General features: G+C 36.8%; 3 protein-coding genes and 1 pseudogene across 12 annotated transcripts; 2 read left to right on the forward strand and 2 right to left on the reverse strand.

Moving 5' to 3' along the window:
* Positions 1-1,858: 1,858 nt before the first annotated feature.
* Positions 1,859-5,306, forward strand: LOC107946678 (syntaxin-22). Of its 2 annotated transcripts, none has more exons than XM_016881102.2 (7): positions 1,859-2,349; positions 2,793-2,886; positions 3,105-3,244; positions 3,519-3,593; positions 4,127-4,284; positions 4,378-4,478; positions 4,767-5,306. In XM_016881102.2, exons 1-7 carry the CDS (start codon positions 2,162-2,164, stop codon positions 4,830-4,832), a joined length of 822 nt encoding a protein of 273 aa, XP_016736591.1. In that variant the 5' UTR covers positions 1,859-2,161; the 3' UTR covers positions 4,833-5,306. The 2 variants fall into 2 exon arrangements, with proteins under 2 accessions (XP_016736591.1, XP_040963241.1); XM_041107307.1 differs by having other exon boundaries at positions 1,917-2,349; positions 2,793-2,880.
* Positions 5,307-5,405: 99 nt separating this feature from the next.
* LOC107946674 (phosphatidylinositol-glycan biosynthesis class X protein) lies at positions 5,406-12,716 on the reverse strand. 8 transcript variants are annotated; one of them, XM_041107299.1, is made up of 6 exons: positions 12,598-12,716; positions 12,138-12,255; positions 11,920-12,016; positions 6,171-6,422; positions 5,933-6,099; positions 5,406-5,774 (listed from the first exon to the last, which is right to left on the reverse strand). In XM_041107299.1, exons 2-6 carry the CDS (start codon positions 12,246-12,248, stop codon positions 5,490-5,492), a joined length of 912 nt encoding a protein of 303 aa, XP_040963233.1. In that variant the 5' UTR covers positions 12,249-12,255; positions 12,598-12,716; the 3' UTR covers positions 5,406-5,489. The 8 variants fall into 8 exon arrangements, with proteins under 8 accessions (XP_040963233.1, XP_040963235.1, XP_040963234.1 ...); XM_041107301.1 differs by having other exon boundaries at positions 12,602-12,713; XM_041107300.1 differs by having other exon boundaries at positions 12,514-12,702.
* Positions 12,717-12,848: 132 nt separating this feature from the next.
* Positions 12,849-14,617, forward strand: LOC107946676 (protein SAMBA). Of its 2 annotated transcripts, none has more exons than XM_016881100.2 (3): positions 12,849-13,153; positions 13,746-13,856; positions 14,306-14,617. In XM_016881100.2, the coding sequence occupies exons 1-3, from the start codon at positions 13,000-13,002 to the stop codon at positions 14,365-14,367; spliced, it is 327 nt and encodes a 108-aa protein (XP_016736589.2). In that variant the 5' UTR covers positions 12,849-12,999; the 3' UTR covers positions 14,368-14,617. The 2 variants fall into 2 exon arrangements, with proteins under 2 accessions (XP_016736589.2, XP_016736590.2); XM_016881101.2 differs by having other exon boundaries at positions 12,861-13,153; positions 14,108-14,537.
* Positions 14,618-15,171: 554 nt separating this feature from the next.
* Positions 15,172-17,022, reverse strand: LOC107946675 (mitogen-activated protein kinase kinase 10-like; annotated as a pseudogene).
* Positions 17,023-17,031: the final 9 nt, after the last annotated feature.

Below are 17,031 nucleotides of genomic sequence, written 5' to 3' on the forward strand. Positions count from 1 at the left end.
AATTTGCACAAAACAGAATGTTCACATGGCCTAGCACACAGGCGTGTGACTTGGTCGTTTGCCCCAAGTCAGTATACTCACACGGGCATGGACACAGGCTGAAACACTGCCATGTGTCCCTATTTTGAATGCCCACACGGCCTGAGACACGGGCGTGTCTCTAAACCGTGTGAGTCACACGGCCTGGTCACACGGCTTCGGTCATGAACTTGTTAGGAATAGATTGTAACATGTCTATTTTCTCTTGATTATGGTTTTATCTAATGTAATCGCTTAATGCTGTCGTTTTCTACAAAAAGAATATTTTTAAAATATCGAATCACATAATAAATAATATTATATATTTATGTATTAGGCTATTACTAATTCGATTAATTCGGTAAAATGAACATTATAAATCTATTTATTTATTATATATTTTATACTTATTTTAACAAAAAAAATATAAATTTCGATTAACTGATCGAATTAATTGAAATATTTCGGTTTGATTAAATTTTTTTAAAAAAAAATTCAATTCAATTAATAATTAAAAAATTAATTAATTCGATTAATATTAATTCAGTATGGCTAACCGATCCGATACTGGACGTTATCTTTGTACAATGTGAGTAGATGTAGATTGCCTTGAAGAGCGAAGAGTGTAATGATATTTTATCATGGACTAAGGAAAAAGTTAGGAAGTTAATAAAACTAATGTAATATTGGTATCTCTTTGTTAATTTTGGTCACTTTATTTTTTTTAAAAAAAAGTGGAATATTTAATGCATCACATGTCTAACCTTTTTCCTATGTTATCGATGATATTGCTGTTGATAATTGGGTATTGATCGACATAGAATTATTATTTTATATAGTTGGTATACTAAAAAAACAATCTTTTTAATTTAATATTTAAAATAATTATATTTTATATCATTTAATTTTTTTTATTTTTAAAATTTTACATAACTATTATGTGTAAAGCGATGCGCAATGGCAGAGTCATAAATTTTTTTTTGAAGACTGAAACTAAATTATATATTTTTAAAATAGTAAAAATATAATTTTATTATTTAATAGTCTATATTTTTATAATTTTTAAAAAATTAAATTAAATTTTTATTATTTTGAAGGGTTAAAGTGTAATTTTACTATTACTAATTTAAAGTTATTATTTTAAGAGGGTTCGGATCCCTACCTGTTCCCTTAGCACTGCGAATGAATGATGATACGTTCTCATTGATTGAATGAATCATTTTTTTTAACATCGTTAATTTTTTAATTAAAAATAATTTAGGAATGGACAAAAATTTTATGTACGAATATATATAATTTATGAATTTATGGACTAAATGATGACATAAGCTTATAAATTTACGCCTTAAGCCTTACTCTTTCATGGGTGGATATGATAACGTTGAATCTATTATTTTATACGCATCAATTTGTTTGTCCATATCATGCAAGTAAATAATTTAGGAAACTTTCATATTTGATCGACACATCTTCTGTTCGACCATACATACTTTATGGGTTAAAGGTTTTAAATTTTCATTAATTAATTAATTTATTTTCAAAGTCTTTTATTAAAAAATAATGAATTAACTGTAGAAAGTCATTTTCTGTTGTTTGGATTTGGATCCACTCCAAAAATTTAAAATTATATTCTTTTAATTTAATTAATAATAAAACCATCCGTTGACAACTCACCCTCTCCTCTATGCATCAGCCACGTGTCGCATTTCCCGTCCACACCACTTTGCCGTACCCACCAAAAAAACCCGAATAATAAGATTAATTAACAACCAAATAGATATAATTATTATTTTTTGCATTCCCTTTTTTTAAATCATTCACGCGCCAACCAAGAAAGGAAATACCTAAACGAACCGCTTGGCACGATAATTATGAATTATCAAATCTATTATTGTTTTTCGCTTTTTATTTTTTATTTTTTTTAAAACGTCAAATTCGTTTCTCCTTCCTATCTGTCGCGATCCCTCAATTCTCTCCTGTTCTTAGATTCCGTTTTTTTTTTCCCTTTTACTCCAACTGCAACTGAACAGCCTGCTCGGCTCGCATGTTATTTTCATTTTCCCAAAATCTTTTTCTAAAGAAACTTTATTTTTCTGGAGAAAGTTAGGGGTTATATCAATATACTTGTAGAGAAGTAGCGATCATGAGCTTTCAAGATCTGGAAGCTGGACGGCCATTAGGGTCTCGGCAAAATCTTAACAACGGCAAGCAAGATGCCACCCAAGCAGTGGCTTCTGGCATTTTCCAGATCAACACCGCCGTTTCCACCTTCCAGCGACTCGTCAATACCCTCGGCACTCCTAAGGACACGCCTGAGCTCCGAGAAAAGCTGTGAGTCTTTGCCCACTTCACTTGATTAGATCGCTGTTGTAACTTATCACGGGATATAAATCTGACCGTGTTGTGATTTTGAATCAAAGTACATAACACTGTTGGTTTAATTTTGTTCAATTTCTTTAATTTATATTCCATCTTTTTTTTAATTGGGCTTTTAATTGGGAATGACAAATTGTCATAATGCATTTAGTCGTGTTCAATTTGACTTTTCTCTTGGAAAGCTCAGCGAATTATCATTTTCGTTTCGATGAATGTCAGAATTATCTAAGTATATATCTTTCTTGATATTAAACGTTATACAATCTATTTTCTTTCTGGTTACATCATCGTATTGCATGAGCAACGAGTTGTTATCTTTGGCATTGCTCGAGTGATTTTGACTATATGGTAATTAGATTTATGAGTGGGGAGTGTACCTGACAAATCTCACTCTGCAGGCATAAAACGAGGCTACATATTGGGCAATTAGTGAAGGACACTTCGGCCAAACTTAAACAAGCTAGTGAATCAGATCACCGTGCTGAAGTTAGTGTAAGTTTTTTTTCTGGTTATGATTTTGGTTTTCGCCCAAGCTGCCTTCTTTTTTTTTTTTACTTTTTAACAAAGAGGGGATGATGAGTGTACTGGTTGTTATTCACGATGTTCCTCTTGTTCTATATTTCAAACTCATTTTTAATCCACTCAACCCCATCTCTCTCCCCTTTCCCCTCTGGAAGTACTTGATGCCCTCTAGTTTCTTGTTATTGTAGGCAAGCAAGAAGGTAACTGATGCTAAACTTGCGAAAGACTTTCAAGCAGTTTTGAAAGAGTTTCAGAAGGCTCAACGGCTTGCAGCTGAAAGAGAAACAGCATACACTCCTTTTGTTCCCCAAGCTGTTCCTTCTTCAAGGTATTTACCACAGGAGGGTTTATATGTACATAGATGTGTAAGAGAGTGAATTCAACGCATTTGTGTTCATGGCATACATGGAAAATTGAGTTATTAGCAAGATGGTTTTGAAAATCTTTTATATGACATCCATATTGATAATTGAATTATGTGCCATTTACCGGTAGTTAATGCAATTTTTTTATAGTTTTCCTAGTGTTATGTTTCAAATCTGCCTAGGCTTTTGCATGTTACTTTTATTCTTACACTGGAGGTTTCTTCCTGTTTTATACAGCTACACAGCTGGTGAGGTTGACACAAGATCAGACGAAAGTGCTGAACAAAGGGGCCTTCTTGTGCAATCCAGAAGGTAAGTTCTGCTTTACAAATGCTATCCGTTTCGTATGCTGCACACTTACCCTTTTTTGAATTTAAACATGAATTTTCTTTGTTGTTGTTCCTCTGTGGTGCTGATTCATGTTCATCGGCAGCTTGGATAAGTTTTTTAATTAGATTCTGGAATTGGTCTGCATTTTCCTTGTATTATGGGCGTCTCTTAATGCGCACTTGTGTGTTTTTGTATTTGCATGTATTAGATTGGAGTGTCATCATACTAATGAAAACGATCCCCAGCGATACCCTGTATTACTAAATTGTAGATTCAAAATCTGGAAGGATGATTGATCATAGATTGACTTTGAAGATCTCATAATTTTTACCAATCATAGTTCCTTGTTCATGAATTTTTCTGTTCCCAGAAACTTTGAATCAAAGGTTTAGCTAATCCTTGGATACTATTTGTTTTATAGACTGTTTATATATTGCATTATTGTATTGTTGATTTTTATGAATTTGGTTATCAAACTACAGCCTTTAGCATTTGATTGTTGTTTCTTCTTGCAGACAGGAGGTATTGCTGTTGGATAATGAGATTGCATTTAATGAGGCTATCATTGAAGAAAGAGACCAAGGAATCCAAGAAATTCAGCAGCAAATTGGTGAGGTGAATGAGATCTTCAAAGATTTAGCCGTGCTAGTTCATGAACAAGGAACTATGATTGGTAAAAAGTTTCATCATTTGTATTGAGTTCGCTATGATTGTTCTGACCTTCTGGGTCATGATAAAAAGAACTCAAAGTCAATTTATGCTGCAGATGACATTGGAACCCATATTGAAAATTCTCGGGCTGCAACTGTACAGGCAAAATCTCATCTTGTGAAAGCTGCAAAGACTCAGAGATCAAATTCTTCCCTGGTAAACATATATTCTTCTGTTTTAATTTTTATTAATTATACACAATCATGCGCCAGATGTGAAGTACCATCTTGAGAGAGTGACACACTTTCTTTATCCCTCTTTGATTGGGGTCGTGGGACATGGTATGGGGATTCCTTTGGTGGGTCTAGGAATCATGATTGATTGTACACTTAAATTGACCAATGAACTGCATATTTAAAACTGCCTTGTATAGTTGTTTTCACCAGTGAAAGATACCATCCACTATCCTTCCAAGGAATTAATGTCGTCATTCTCTTTGGACAGACCTGTTTGCTACTGGTGATATTTGCAATTGTGATTCTGATCGTGATCATAGTACTGGCAGCCTGATAAACAAGCTCATCCAATGTGATTGAAGAACCATTTAGGTATTGTTTGGAAAGTCACCTAGTTGGGTGTAATTGTTTGTAATTACACAAGGATGACATGTTTGGGTAACCATTGTAATTGATAAGTCCCACCAAATTGGGTGACCTTAAAGATCCTTAAGATCTTCTCGGGAAGAGGAGGGTGAACCTTTTGGTAATGCATTTGATCATGTTGTTTTGTGAGGCATGATGTCTGACTGGAGTTTCACTAAAATTCTTAGTATATAGCATGTGGTTATCGGTCATTCATTATGATGTTTTTGTTCATCTTTGGGTAGGTTCTTTTTAGTGTAAGTTGTTTTTGGGTTTATTGAGGTTTGTGTTACAGCTTTCTTGCGTTGCGTGCTCCCTATTGTTTTCTTGAAATTTCGTGTAATAACCAGTTATAATTCTTTGTTTCTCAATATACATGCATTTTGCATAGTGCCTTCTGGTATTCTAGATTGATTTATTTCAAGCATTTTTGGGTTAAGCTGACATATAATTTTCTCAATGACTTAAATACCATTGACGTGAAGACATTATTGAACTCAGATGAAAAGAGGTCAAAATCTTTTAAGAACAAATGTGCAAAATCTGTCTGCTAATAACAAAGTTGATGACGGAGAAATTGGTTGCTTCAAGTTTTGGACACCTTGGTACCTGACAAAAACATAGATGCGTATACAATTGAGAGAGTCGATAACAAGGCTGTAACAAAGGTTATAACCGATACAAATCCAGCATGTGCCTTCATTCCAGCAGGTATTTTCCATGCTACAGTTGCGCTTGTGGATTTAGCCTTCTCATTGGGTGGTGACATAAACAAACAACTCTGCTTATGTTGCTTTCCTTCCACACTGCATCTCATCAACATATCAGGTTCACCAATTTCAACAACAGAATAGCCACTTTCATCAAGGGGCTGCAAATATGGGAAAAAGAAAACGCCTGAACTTTCTAATCGACACTCCCTAGTGCATTTTGCTAAGTGAACGAAAAAGATTAAAATTTCTAATGATAGTAACATCTATTACAAAGTAACTGAAACACAATCGTATTGAAAGGTGATTTTACTCTCACCTGATATCGAGCATGTAGTGGAAGTAGTAAGTTAAATTCCGTTCCATTATTCTGCATAAACAAGATGTTGAATCCAGCATCAATGTGGAATTCAACAGCAGATCGATTGGACTGAAATGAAGGCAATTCCAAGTTGGTGTCTCCAAAAACAGCTATATCTCTAAATGCTGCAACAAATAGAATTGCATATATCAAAAGGTTTGTGTTGTATCATAAGGGAAATCAATAGTTGGTTTACCCTTGTGCTTGTGAGGATTTTGTAGCTCAAACGGGTCAGCAAATACTCCAAGGGGTAGTCTTTGTATGACTATAACTTCACATAGATGAGCAGGCAATTTAGGAATGGAAGCTGCTGCAATCTGCAATCTGATGGACGAAGATAAATGACGATGAGAACCTTCACCGACCAGAGAGAGCTCTCTAACTGATAGTCTCACACCAACATTCCAGTTATCGGGAATCCCTTGACACAAACTAGAAGAAAGTTGATGTTGTTGTTCCAATAGGGTCGGAAGCGTGTAAATTATTGTACTAAAAAATCACACAAAGTTCAATTCCCAGGGAAGAGAGGTGGATCACATGGATCTCTTAAATACCAAGTCTTTCCTTAGACAGAATATCCCTTCTATAGTAATTTAATAGCACAATTAAATACTACTATTATACCCTCAAATATTGAAAGAAAAATAGGACAAGAAAGAACACAAGAGTTTTAACGAGGTTCGGTAAATTATACCTACGTCCTCGGGCACTAACACCAAATGATAACTTTACTATCTCCAAAGTATTACAAACAAATAGAATTCCTTAAGAATTCTCAAATGGGAGAAGAGAGAAAACTAAGAGAGAAAGATTGGTTGGGATGGTTGAAATGAAAAATGAAAAGGCCTATTTATAGTTGAGGTTCAGGGACTAACTTGCAAATGGCCTAAAAAATTAGGGACCAAAATTGCAATTATCCCTTTCAACTTTTCAACATTCGGTGCAACTTGCTCAACCTTTTTAACAAGTTGCTTCCTACCTTTGTTGACTTTTCAACAATCTCCACCTTGAAGATTTGATTAGGATAATCACATCTTCACATACTTCATTCAACTCCCCAAATTCGATAAAGCTATCTTTTGTAGTGCCTCCAAATGCGCTCTCGAGCGCCATACACCTAAAGGTGCTCAAATTCTCAGGATGTTAATCAAGTTCAAATAATGATTAAACTTGATTGTTGTTACCACCTTGGTCATCATATCTGCGGGATTATCTGCTGTCGGAATCTTCTGAAGTAGAATTTTTCCTTTTTCAAAGACTTCCCGCACAAAGTGATATCTTACGTCGATATGCTTGGTTCTTGAATAATAGACTTGATTTTTTGCTAAATGAATAGCACTCTGACTGTCACAATATAGACTAATGTGACTTTGAACAACTCCCAAGTCTTTCAATAATCCATTAAGCCAAATAGCCTCCTTAACAGCTTCTGTAACTGCCATATATTCTGCCTCTGTAGTAGACACAGCTACTGTAGACTGTAAGGTAGACTTCCAACTCACTGGGACTTTCGCAAGAGTAAACAGATACCCCGTAGTTGAACGACGTTTATCTAAATCACCAGCAAAGTCGGAATCAACATATCCAACTACAAACTGACCAAGTGCTTCATCCTGTTCAAAAATTAAACCAACATCTACGGTTTTTCGAAGATACCGTAGAATCCATTTCACAGCTTGCCAATGTCCTTTTCCAGGATCATGCATATACCTGCTCACAACTCCAACAGCTTGTGAAATGTCAGGCCTCGTACACACCATCACATACATCAAACTCCCAACTGCATTAGCATATGGGACTTTTGCCATATATTCTCTTTCTTCTTCAGTTTTCGGAGATAATTGAGCACTAAGTTTCAAATGAGAAGCAAGTGGGGTACTTACATGTTTTGTGTTTTCATTTACACCAAAACATTGTAATACCTTTTTCAGATATTGCTTCTGATTCAAACAAAGCTTGCCTCTCTGTCTATCTCTACTTATCTCCATGTCGAGAATCTTCTTGGCCTCACCTAGATCTTTCATCTCGAACTCTTGATTCAACTGAGCCTTCAGCTTATCTATCTCATTTTGGCTCTTCGAAGCGATTAACATATCATCAACATACAAGAGTAGATAAATGAAAGATCCGTCATGCAGCTTCTGCAAATACACACAATTGTCATATTTGCTTCTTGTGTACTTCTGCCTTCTCATAAAGCTATCAAATCGCTTGTACCACTGCCTCGGGGATTGCTTCAATCCATATAGCGATTTGTTAAGCTTACAAACCCAATTTCTACCACCAGCATCTGTGTATCCTTCTGGCTGAGTCATATAGATCTCCTCTTCTAACTCACCATGCAAGAAAGCCGTCTTAACATCCAGTTGAGCTAGCTCCAAATTCAACTGTGCTACCAAGGCCAACAAAATTCTAATGGAGGAATGCTTCACAACAGGGGAAAATACATCATTGTAGTCAATTCCCTCCTTCTGAGCGTAGCCTTTAGCTACCAATCTTGCCTTGTAACGAATATCCTTCTTGCTAGGAGATCCATATTTCTTTGCGAATACCCACTTGCATCCGATTGCCCTTTTACCTTTCGGTAATTGCGCCAACTCCCAAGTATTGTTCTTCCGGAGAGACTGCATTTCTTCATCCATGGCGCTTTTCCATTTATCACTTTCTAAGCATTGCATTGCTTCTTGATAAGTGATAGGAATATCATCAATAACGGGAAGGGCGTAGGCCACCATATCAGTAAATCGAGCAGGTTTACGAATTTCTCTCCGTGGCCTTGCAACTGCAACTGGTTCTGGTGTACTTAGTGGTTCTTGGGTCAGAACCTCTTCAACCTCTAATTCCTCCATTGTGGCTGGAGAATTAGACTTATTAACTGGGCAAATCCCCATCTGCTCAAACTCCACCTGTTTTGGAGTACACTCCACCTGCTGTGGAGTATTGCTCGTCTGAATATCTTTATCTGCTACCTTTTTCAATGTGGCAGATTCATCAAAGATAACATCTCTGCTACAGATCATTTTCTTTGTGCTTAAGCACCAAAGACGAAATCCCTTCACTCCAGAAGTGATTCCCATAAAGAGAGCTTTCTTTGCCCTCGAATCTAACTTTGACTCCTTCACATGGTAATATGCAGTGGATCCAAACACATGTAAGGAATCATAATCTGTAGCATGTTTTCCAGACCATACCTCCATAGGAGTTTTTCTTTCTAATGCAGATGATGGCAAACGATTAACAAGATGGCCAGCGTATGTCACAGCCTCAGCCCAAAATTGCTTGCCCAACCCAGCATTGGACAACATACATCGAACTTTCTCCAGCAATGTTCGATTCATACGCTCTGCCAATCCATTCTGCTGTGGTGTATCCCTAACTGTGAAGTGTCGAACAATACAATACTCTTGGCACACATCGAAGAACGGATCACTTTTATATTCCCCTCCATTGTCCGTCCTAAGCCGCTTGATTTTCTTGCCAGTCTGGTTTTCGATCATAGTTTTCCATTTAAGAAAAACTCCAAGCACTTCATCTTTAGTTTTCATGGTATACACCCAAACTCTTCTGGAAAAGTCATCAACAAAAGTAACAAAGTAGTGTTTTCCTCCCAACGAAGGTGTTTTGGAAGGCCCCCACACATCTGAGTGAATATATTCCAAAATACCTTTTGTATTATGGATAGCAGTGCCGAATTTCACTCTCTTTTGCTTTCCCAGAACACAGTGCTCACAAAATTTTAATTTGCAAGCCTTTGCACCTTTCAACAATCCTTGCTTTGCCAGAATTTGCAAGGATTTTTTGCTGGCATGTCCCAACTTCATATGCCACAACTGCATTGAGTCCAAGTCTTTGTTACCGGAAGCTGCAGCGACTGCTCCAATAACTGTACTACCTTGGTAGTAATACAAGTTATTTTTCCTGATGCCCTTCAATATCACAAGTGCGCCAGATGTCACTTTCAAAATCCCATCTCTCATAGTAACAACTGAACCATTAGATTCCAAGGCTCCCAATGAGATGAGATTTTTCTTCAAACTGGGCACGTACCGAACATCAGTCAGAACTCTGGTTGATCCATCTTGATTCTTTAATTGGATTGAACCTATCCCAACAGTTTTACAGGCATTGTCATTGCCCATATAAACAACTCCTCCATTTAGTTCTACTAAATCAGAGAACCACTCCCGGTTAGGGGACATATGATAGGTACAACCCGAATCCAATATCCACTCATCTGAATGGAACGACGATGATGATGCAACCAGTGATAGTTCAGAGTCACTAGTATCATGCTTAGCAACACAAGCATCTACAGCAGCTTTTCCCTTATTCTTCAGCTTTGGACAATTTTTCTTCCAGTGGCCTTTCTCATGACAAAAAGCACATTCATCTTTCCCGAGTCTGGACTTTAACTTTGATCTCCCCTTTTGAGTTTTCTTCCGAGTGTATGAACGACCTCGGACTACTAAAGCTTCTGTATCTCTGATTGAGTTTTTCTGTTTGTCCTTCTTTCTCTGTTCATAACTGTATAAGGCCGCACAAACTTCGCTCAGAGATATATCACTCCTGCCATGAAGTAGAGTAGTTTCTAGGAACTCAAACTCCTCAGGAAGTGACCCCAACAGCATCAAAGCCAAATCTTCATCTTTGAATGTCTCATCCATATTCAGCAAATCAGTGACTAACTGATTAAATTTGGTGATGTGATCATTCATTGTGGTACTTGGGACGTATGTGAAGCGAAACAGTCTTTTCTTCAAGTGGAGCTTATTTTGACTGTTTTTCTTCAAAAATTTTTCTTCAAGTGCCACCCACAACTTATTTGCAGAAGTCTCCTTTGAAAAAGCATACCTCTGCTCTCGAGAAAGGCATGATCGAATTGTGCCACATGCCAACCGATTGATCGCCTTCCAATCTTTCTCCTGTACATCATCTGGTTTCTCTTCATCAATGGCAATGTCTAGACCCTGCTGAAAAAGGGCATCTAGAACCTCACTTTGCCACATACCAAAATGGTCCGTGCCATCAAAGATCTCCACGGCCAATCTTGCATTTGCAATTGTCGGTCTTGTCCACATGGACGATGTTGAAGCTCCTACACCGACCGTTTTCTCCATAATCTTTCAATATACCTAAGGAAATCTTTTCTGATGTGGAAGATCAATTTAAACTGCAACCACAGAGCATACTACGATTAACCATCAAAGATCTCCACGGCCAATCTTGCATTTGCAATTGTCGGTCTTGTCCACATGGACGATGTTGAAGCTCCTACACCGACCGTTTTCTCCATAATCTTTCAATATACCTAAGGAAATCTTTTCTGATGTGGAAGATCAGTTTAAACTGCAACCACAGAGCATACTACGATTAACCTTCGGCTCTGATACCACTTGTTGTTCCAATAGGGTCGGAAGCGTGTAAATTATTGTACTAAAAAATCACACAAAGTTCAATTCCCAGGGAAGAGAGGTGGATCACATGGATCTCTTAAATACCAAGTCTTTCCTTAGACAGAATATCCCTTCTATAGTAATTTAATAGCACAATTAAATACTACTATTATACCCTCAAATATTGAAAGAAAAATAGGACAAGAAAGAACACAAGAGTTTTAACGAGGTTCGGTAAATTATACCTACGTCCTCGGGCACTAACACCAGATGATAACTTTACTATCTCCAAAGTATTACAAACAAATAGAATTCTTTAAGAATTCTCAAATGGGAGAAGAGAGAAAACTAAGAGAGAAAGATTGGTTGGGATGGTTGAAATGAAAAATGAAAAGGCCTATTTATAGTTGAGGTTCAGGGACTAACTTGCAAATGGCCTAAAAAATTAGGGACCAAAATTGCAATTATCCCTTTCAACTTTTCAACATTCGGTGCAACTTGCTCAACCTTTTTAACAAGTTGCTTCCTACCTTTGTTGACTTTTCAACAGATGTGCCATAAAATCTTCAAAACTTGAATCATGCAGGCTCTCATAATTTTCAAAATAAGATTTCATTATAAATTTCCCAGCATCTGAGTTTGTTTCTACCTGAAAACTAAGAATGTCAAATTCTTCGAAACTTGGCACAAGCAAGACAAATTTCATGCGTAGGACATGGTTATTCCGAGCAAAATGAAGAGTTCGAGTAACATACATGATGTCAACTAACCTCAGTTGTGGATGCGAAGACATGTATGCAAAAGACAGCACCAGAAAAGAGCATCCACAAGATTGCCAGTTTCAGATGAAAGCATAATCGATTATATTGTAGGGTTGACATTGAGTAACTGAATGGAAGAAACAAAGTGGATGAGAAATTACATGAAAATCTCATGATGATAAAATTTCCTTATTAAATTAAACGCTTTATATAAACAGGAATGAATTCTGGAAAGGTTGAAGCATAATTTAATAAATCTATCGATCTTGCAATAAATAAGGATAAGTTCCCATAGTTTAAAAATGTTTCTCTTTGTGAACAAGAACAATGATCCAAAAAACAAATTTTAGTTCTCTATTAATACACAGAGAGAGATTTGAATTACATAAAAAGAAGATGCAGACGCAAAGCATACAATCAGATTATTCATAACGAAAATAAACATGAGAGGCAAAAGGAGAGAGCTGACTTAAATTTTTCCTTTTAATTCCCCCCTCAAAAAGCAATCAATCTCCACGCTCTTAGTGACTCAACTTGATCAATCTTGGAAGAGGAAGAGCAACCCAGATTACAGGACCAGGAAAGAAACAACTTTTGAATTTAAAAAAGATGAAGATCTATATCAAATAGCATAGCATTGGGCTAAAATAAGGCCCATATGCTCCATATTCCAGAACCCATAAACAAGGAAAAGCAGGAAAATTCAATTTACTATTTTAAATATTGCAAATAAGACCCAAAAACCCAAATCAACACCTTCCGAGTTCCAAACATCTGAACAGAGTTTGAGAACTGAACTGTAAATCTAGCATTCGAGAAAGGTAGTTTCTTTTTTTCCTTTTTCATCCAAAAGAAGGTAAAAACAAGAAAAATGAATAGTTCATCACCAGCGAATTCATCAATATCAACTACAGCAATCGTTGGAGGAGGAGGAGCAAGTGGTGGTACTAATGCTGCTTTGGAGGATACCCATTTCCCTTCTGATCTTATATCCATTCAAGACCGCAAAGATGAGGCCATGCTCGGTTTGTTTCTTTCTTCTCTTTTGGTTTTCTTCCTTTCTCTTCGGAGTTGGAATAATATGCATTTATTAGTGTAAAGTTTGTGCTTTTTAGTCATTAGGGTGATTTTATTTCTGCATTAACACTTAGGGTTTAATTATGTTTGTGGGATTTTTTCTGGGTTTTATTGTATGTCTTTAGTATTGGAAGATTATGGTCTTGTTGTATGAGGCTTTGAGTGGATAAATTTGGGTTGTTGACATCAAAATAATGAAATATATGATACTAAAGTTGATGTCTTCTTTTCAGTTTCATTATTCTTACAGACATTATATTCAATGGGTTGATTTATTTGGTTTATGCTTGTAAGTTTCTTGAGATTGTATTGGAGGATTACTTTGAAAACTTATTAAATTGTTTTCAGGTTTGGTTTTAATTGTTTTTAACATTAATTTTGCTTTGATAAGTCCTAACACAATGGAAAGAATGTGAAGAGAAAATTCGTCCATCTTTATGCTTTCTATATGTGAAAATTTACTTGCCAAGTTACTGTTGCAGCCTACTGCTTATTCTATAGGTCCTCTCAGTGAAAATTCTTATTGCTTCTGCATTGCAGTTTTAAAATCTGATTTGATGGCTGCACTCAATGAAGAGGTTAAATCATTGGATGAAGATAACTGGAAGTTTGAAGGTCCTCGTTCCCGCATCCACCTGATATCAAGACCAGGTTAATCCTTCAATTCATTTCACACCAATTTGCGTTCTCACTTTTGTTACTTCCTGTATATCAAATATAAGTCCTGTTATAATGCGGGCCCTGTAAACTTCAAGTTCGCTTAATGCGTGGATCATTTGATTCATTTTCCAGTTGTGGTTTCCCTCTTTCAAGGTCCTACATTAACCTGACCATACCTTACCTTTACCTACAGCTCCATCGTTCTCATTATTTGCCGTTCTGTTCTCTATTCTTTGTTGTAGATCAGATCCGGTTTGCCAGTAAAAAGGAAGTGATAAAAGGAACTTAAATGTCTTGAAAAAATAGTTGTTTGTCCACATCTCTTTTGCGACTTGTCTTTGACATACCAAACTCTTCTTGGTTTCAATATGTATGTCTTTCTAGCTTCCTGTATATTTGGGGAGTCGTATTTATTGATTCGATGTTATGGATTCCACCAGGTGGGTTTCTACAGAAGCAGATGGAGTTTACAAAAAACTGTAGCACAGCCCCGAAAAAATGATTTCAGATTTCTTGAGACTGGACTTCACGGCTAAGAGATTGGCTTTACTCAGACAACTTTATTATATCTGTACATTGCTGAACTTCACTATGAAATCATGCACACATGTGAAGAATTACAAGTATTTACTTTTGACTGTTATTGATAAACAAGACAGTTTTGCCTTTCCATTTTTGACATTTGAAAACCCCTTAAATGATCATGTACGTAGCACAGTCCATTGCGGTGTGGAATTCGATTCAGTTTCTAAGTTACAGTAAAGAAAAGGAGGATCAATCTTCGATTAGGATATTGCCAAAGAAGCTTATAATGCATAAAGCTCAGGGTTGCATCTTGAATACGAGGCTTAATGTTGAGTTCAGTGCAGCTTTGACCTTTCTTACCGAAAGGCCTTATTTTAGAGCTCTGCAAGGTTTTACTATTCATGGTGCTCATAGTTACAGGCAGCAGGGTGGAAATCTGCAATTACAATGTGGCCAATTCTTTAATAGCCCGGTACAATTACTGGGATTTTTACATCGGAACCGCATGCAACTGGTAATATCATTTTGTAAGGGTTAATAAGAGTAGAGTTTTGTTTGTTTGTTTTTAAATTTAGCAAATATTTCACCATTTGCCACCATCTCGCTGCTTAATTTCACCCTTCAGTCATTTCCAACAAAATGGAAATATGTTTTTTTTTTTTAATTTCTCTGCACATGATTTACCAGCCATTTCCAACAATGGCAAACTTCACATGCTTGGAAACCCAGAAAGGTCGCATTATGAAGGAGAAAAACTAAAACTGGAAACAAAGTTTTTGTTTTTCTAGCAAAATTGAAGAAAGGAACTCAATGGTGCAAATGCAAAGCACAATTCATTTAAGTCCTTGCTTGATTAGAATCAAGAGCCACCTCACAAAATCCTATTTACAAAAGGGTGACCAAGAAGCTCATCCACCGACCCTCTTTTTCTCCAATCTTTCTCCAAACACCTCCTAACAAAGCTTCTAAAATCCGGCGAAGCCGTCTCCGGTATCTCCAACCTCTCTCCCAAGCATATGGCACATATCAAAGCTGCCCAATCAGGCTTTTCCCCGAGACCAATCAACGGATAATGGCCAACCAAACATTCTAATAGCACCACACCTAGCGACCAAACATCACCGGAGAAACCATCGGCGTTGCCCCCATCCCACCTCTCTGGATCAACCCTTTCAGGACTCATGTAAGCACACGTACCCATGCACGCCTCACACGCGTTCCGCGTCCCAACAACAATCTTACTCACTCCAAAATCTGCAATCTTCACCTCTCCTTTCCCGTTTATCAACAGATTTGATGGTTTTATATCGCCATGAACGATTTGCATTCCATGCAAATACTGCAACCCTCGTACAACTCTTTGGGCAATCACCGAAACAACATCCTCAGGCAATTTCACCCTCACTCGGAGCTCGTCGTACAAGGATCCTTTCTCCATATGCTCCATAACGAACACAGGTCTCCCCCTATAGTATCAAACACTGCGAGGCATTTCACAACGAATTGTGAATCAACCCTTTTCAGGATTTCAGCTTCACATGCCACCTGGTGCCGTATTACAGCCGCGTTTTGATCGAAACGGAGGACCTTTAACGCGTAAACCGACGAGCTTTTACGGTTCCGGACTTTGTAGACAGTGCCACCATTGCCATGGCCAATAACGGTGAGTTTCTCGAGGTCGGAGAGGCTTTCGATGTCTGGGGATGTTGGACCAATGGCTGAGAGCAACGCTGCATAATGGGACCGTTGCCGGAAATCAGCTGCCGCTAACGGTGACGGTAGGGATAAACGGAGTCCCTGTTGGTGCCTTCTCTCCCTAACTAGTCTCATTTACACATTTTCTAATTTTGTTTTGTTACCTCTGCCTTCTGCTTTTATCTACTAGTCTACAATTATTATTAATGTTTTTTTTTTTAAAAAACCCCCACAATTTTTAATTAATTTTCTTATCTTTAAAAATGTAATTTTTGATGTTTGAGTTCCGAAGCATACAGTTGATATAGCAAATAACAGATTAATCTAACAGCTATTAACCCATAAGTTAGGATTATAAGTAGTGAAAATCCCATGATTTATGGGCGGGTGGGTCTCTTCAGCACTTGAAAGTTGACACGTGTTTTTTAATTAAAAATTATGTTTTAATGTATTTATTTTCAAGTAACGAAACACCCAATTTGGAGGGACTAATCGCTGAAAATGTGCTTCTAAAATTGCAATTTGAATTGCGAAATGAAGGGGAAAAATTGAACTCCTTAGTCTTGATAATAATAATAATTAGAGAAGCAATTGAGTTGAAGAAAAGGGGAATAATGTGTTTGCCTACTGCCTATATCAACAAATCGAATTATTAGGATCACAATGCGAAATGGAAGGTCAAGCCATGCATCATGTAACAACTTTGTTTTTACTTCCGATTAATCCATCATTTTTAAGTTATGTTGATTTCATGTTTTCTTTTGATATATCTATTTTGTTTTTTTTTAGATACAAGTGATTTGAGTCAAATTTCTCATCATATTCATCTTCTGATCCAAAAGGGAAATAATCTGCTTACTGATCACAAGATAGAATAATGTCCCATAAGATAAACCAAATTTCCCAGTAATGAACATTCATGATTAAACTGCTATCCGCCCCGTGG

Source organism: Gossypium hirsutum, chromosome D12, assembly GCF_007990345.1.
Source record: "Gossypium hirsutum isolate 1008001.06 chromosome D12, Gossypium_hirsutum_v2.1, whole genome shotgun sequence".
NCBI lineage: Eukaryota > Viridiplantae > Streptophyta > Magnoliopsida > Malvales > Malvaceae > Gossypium > Gossypium hirsutum.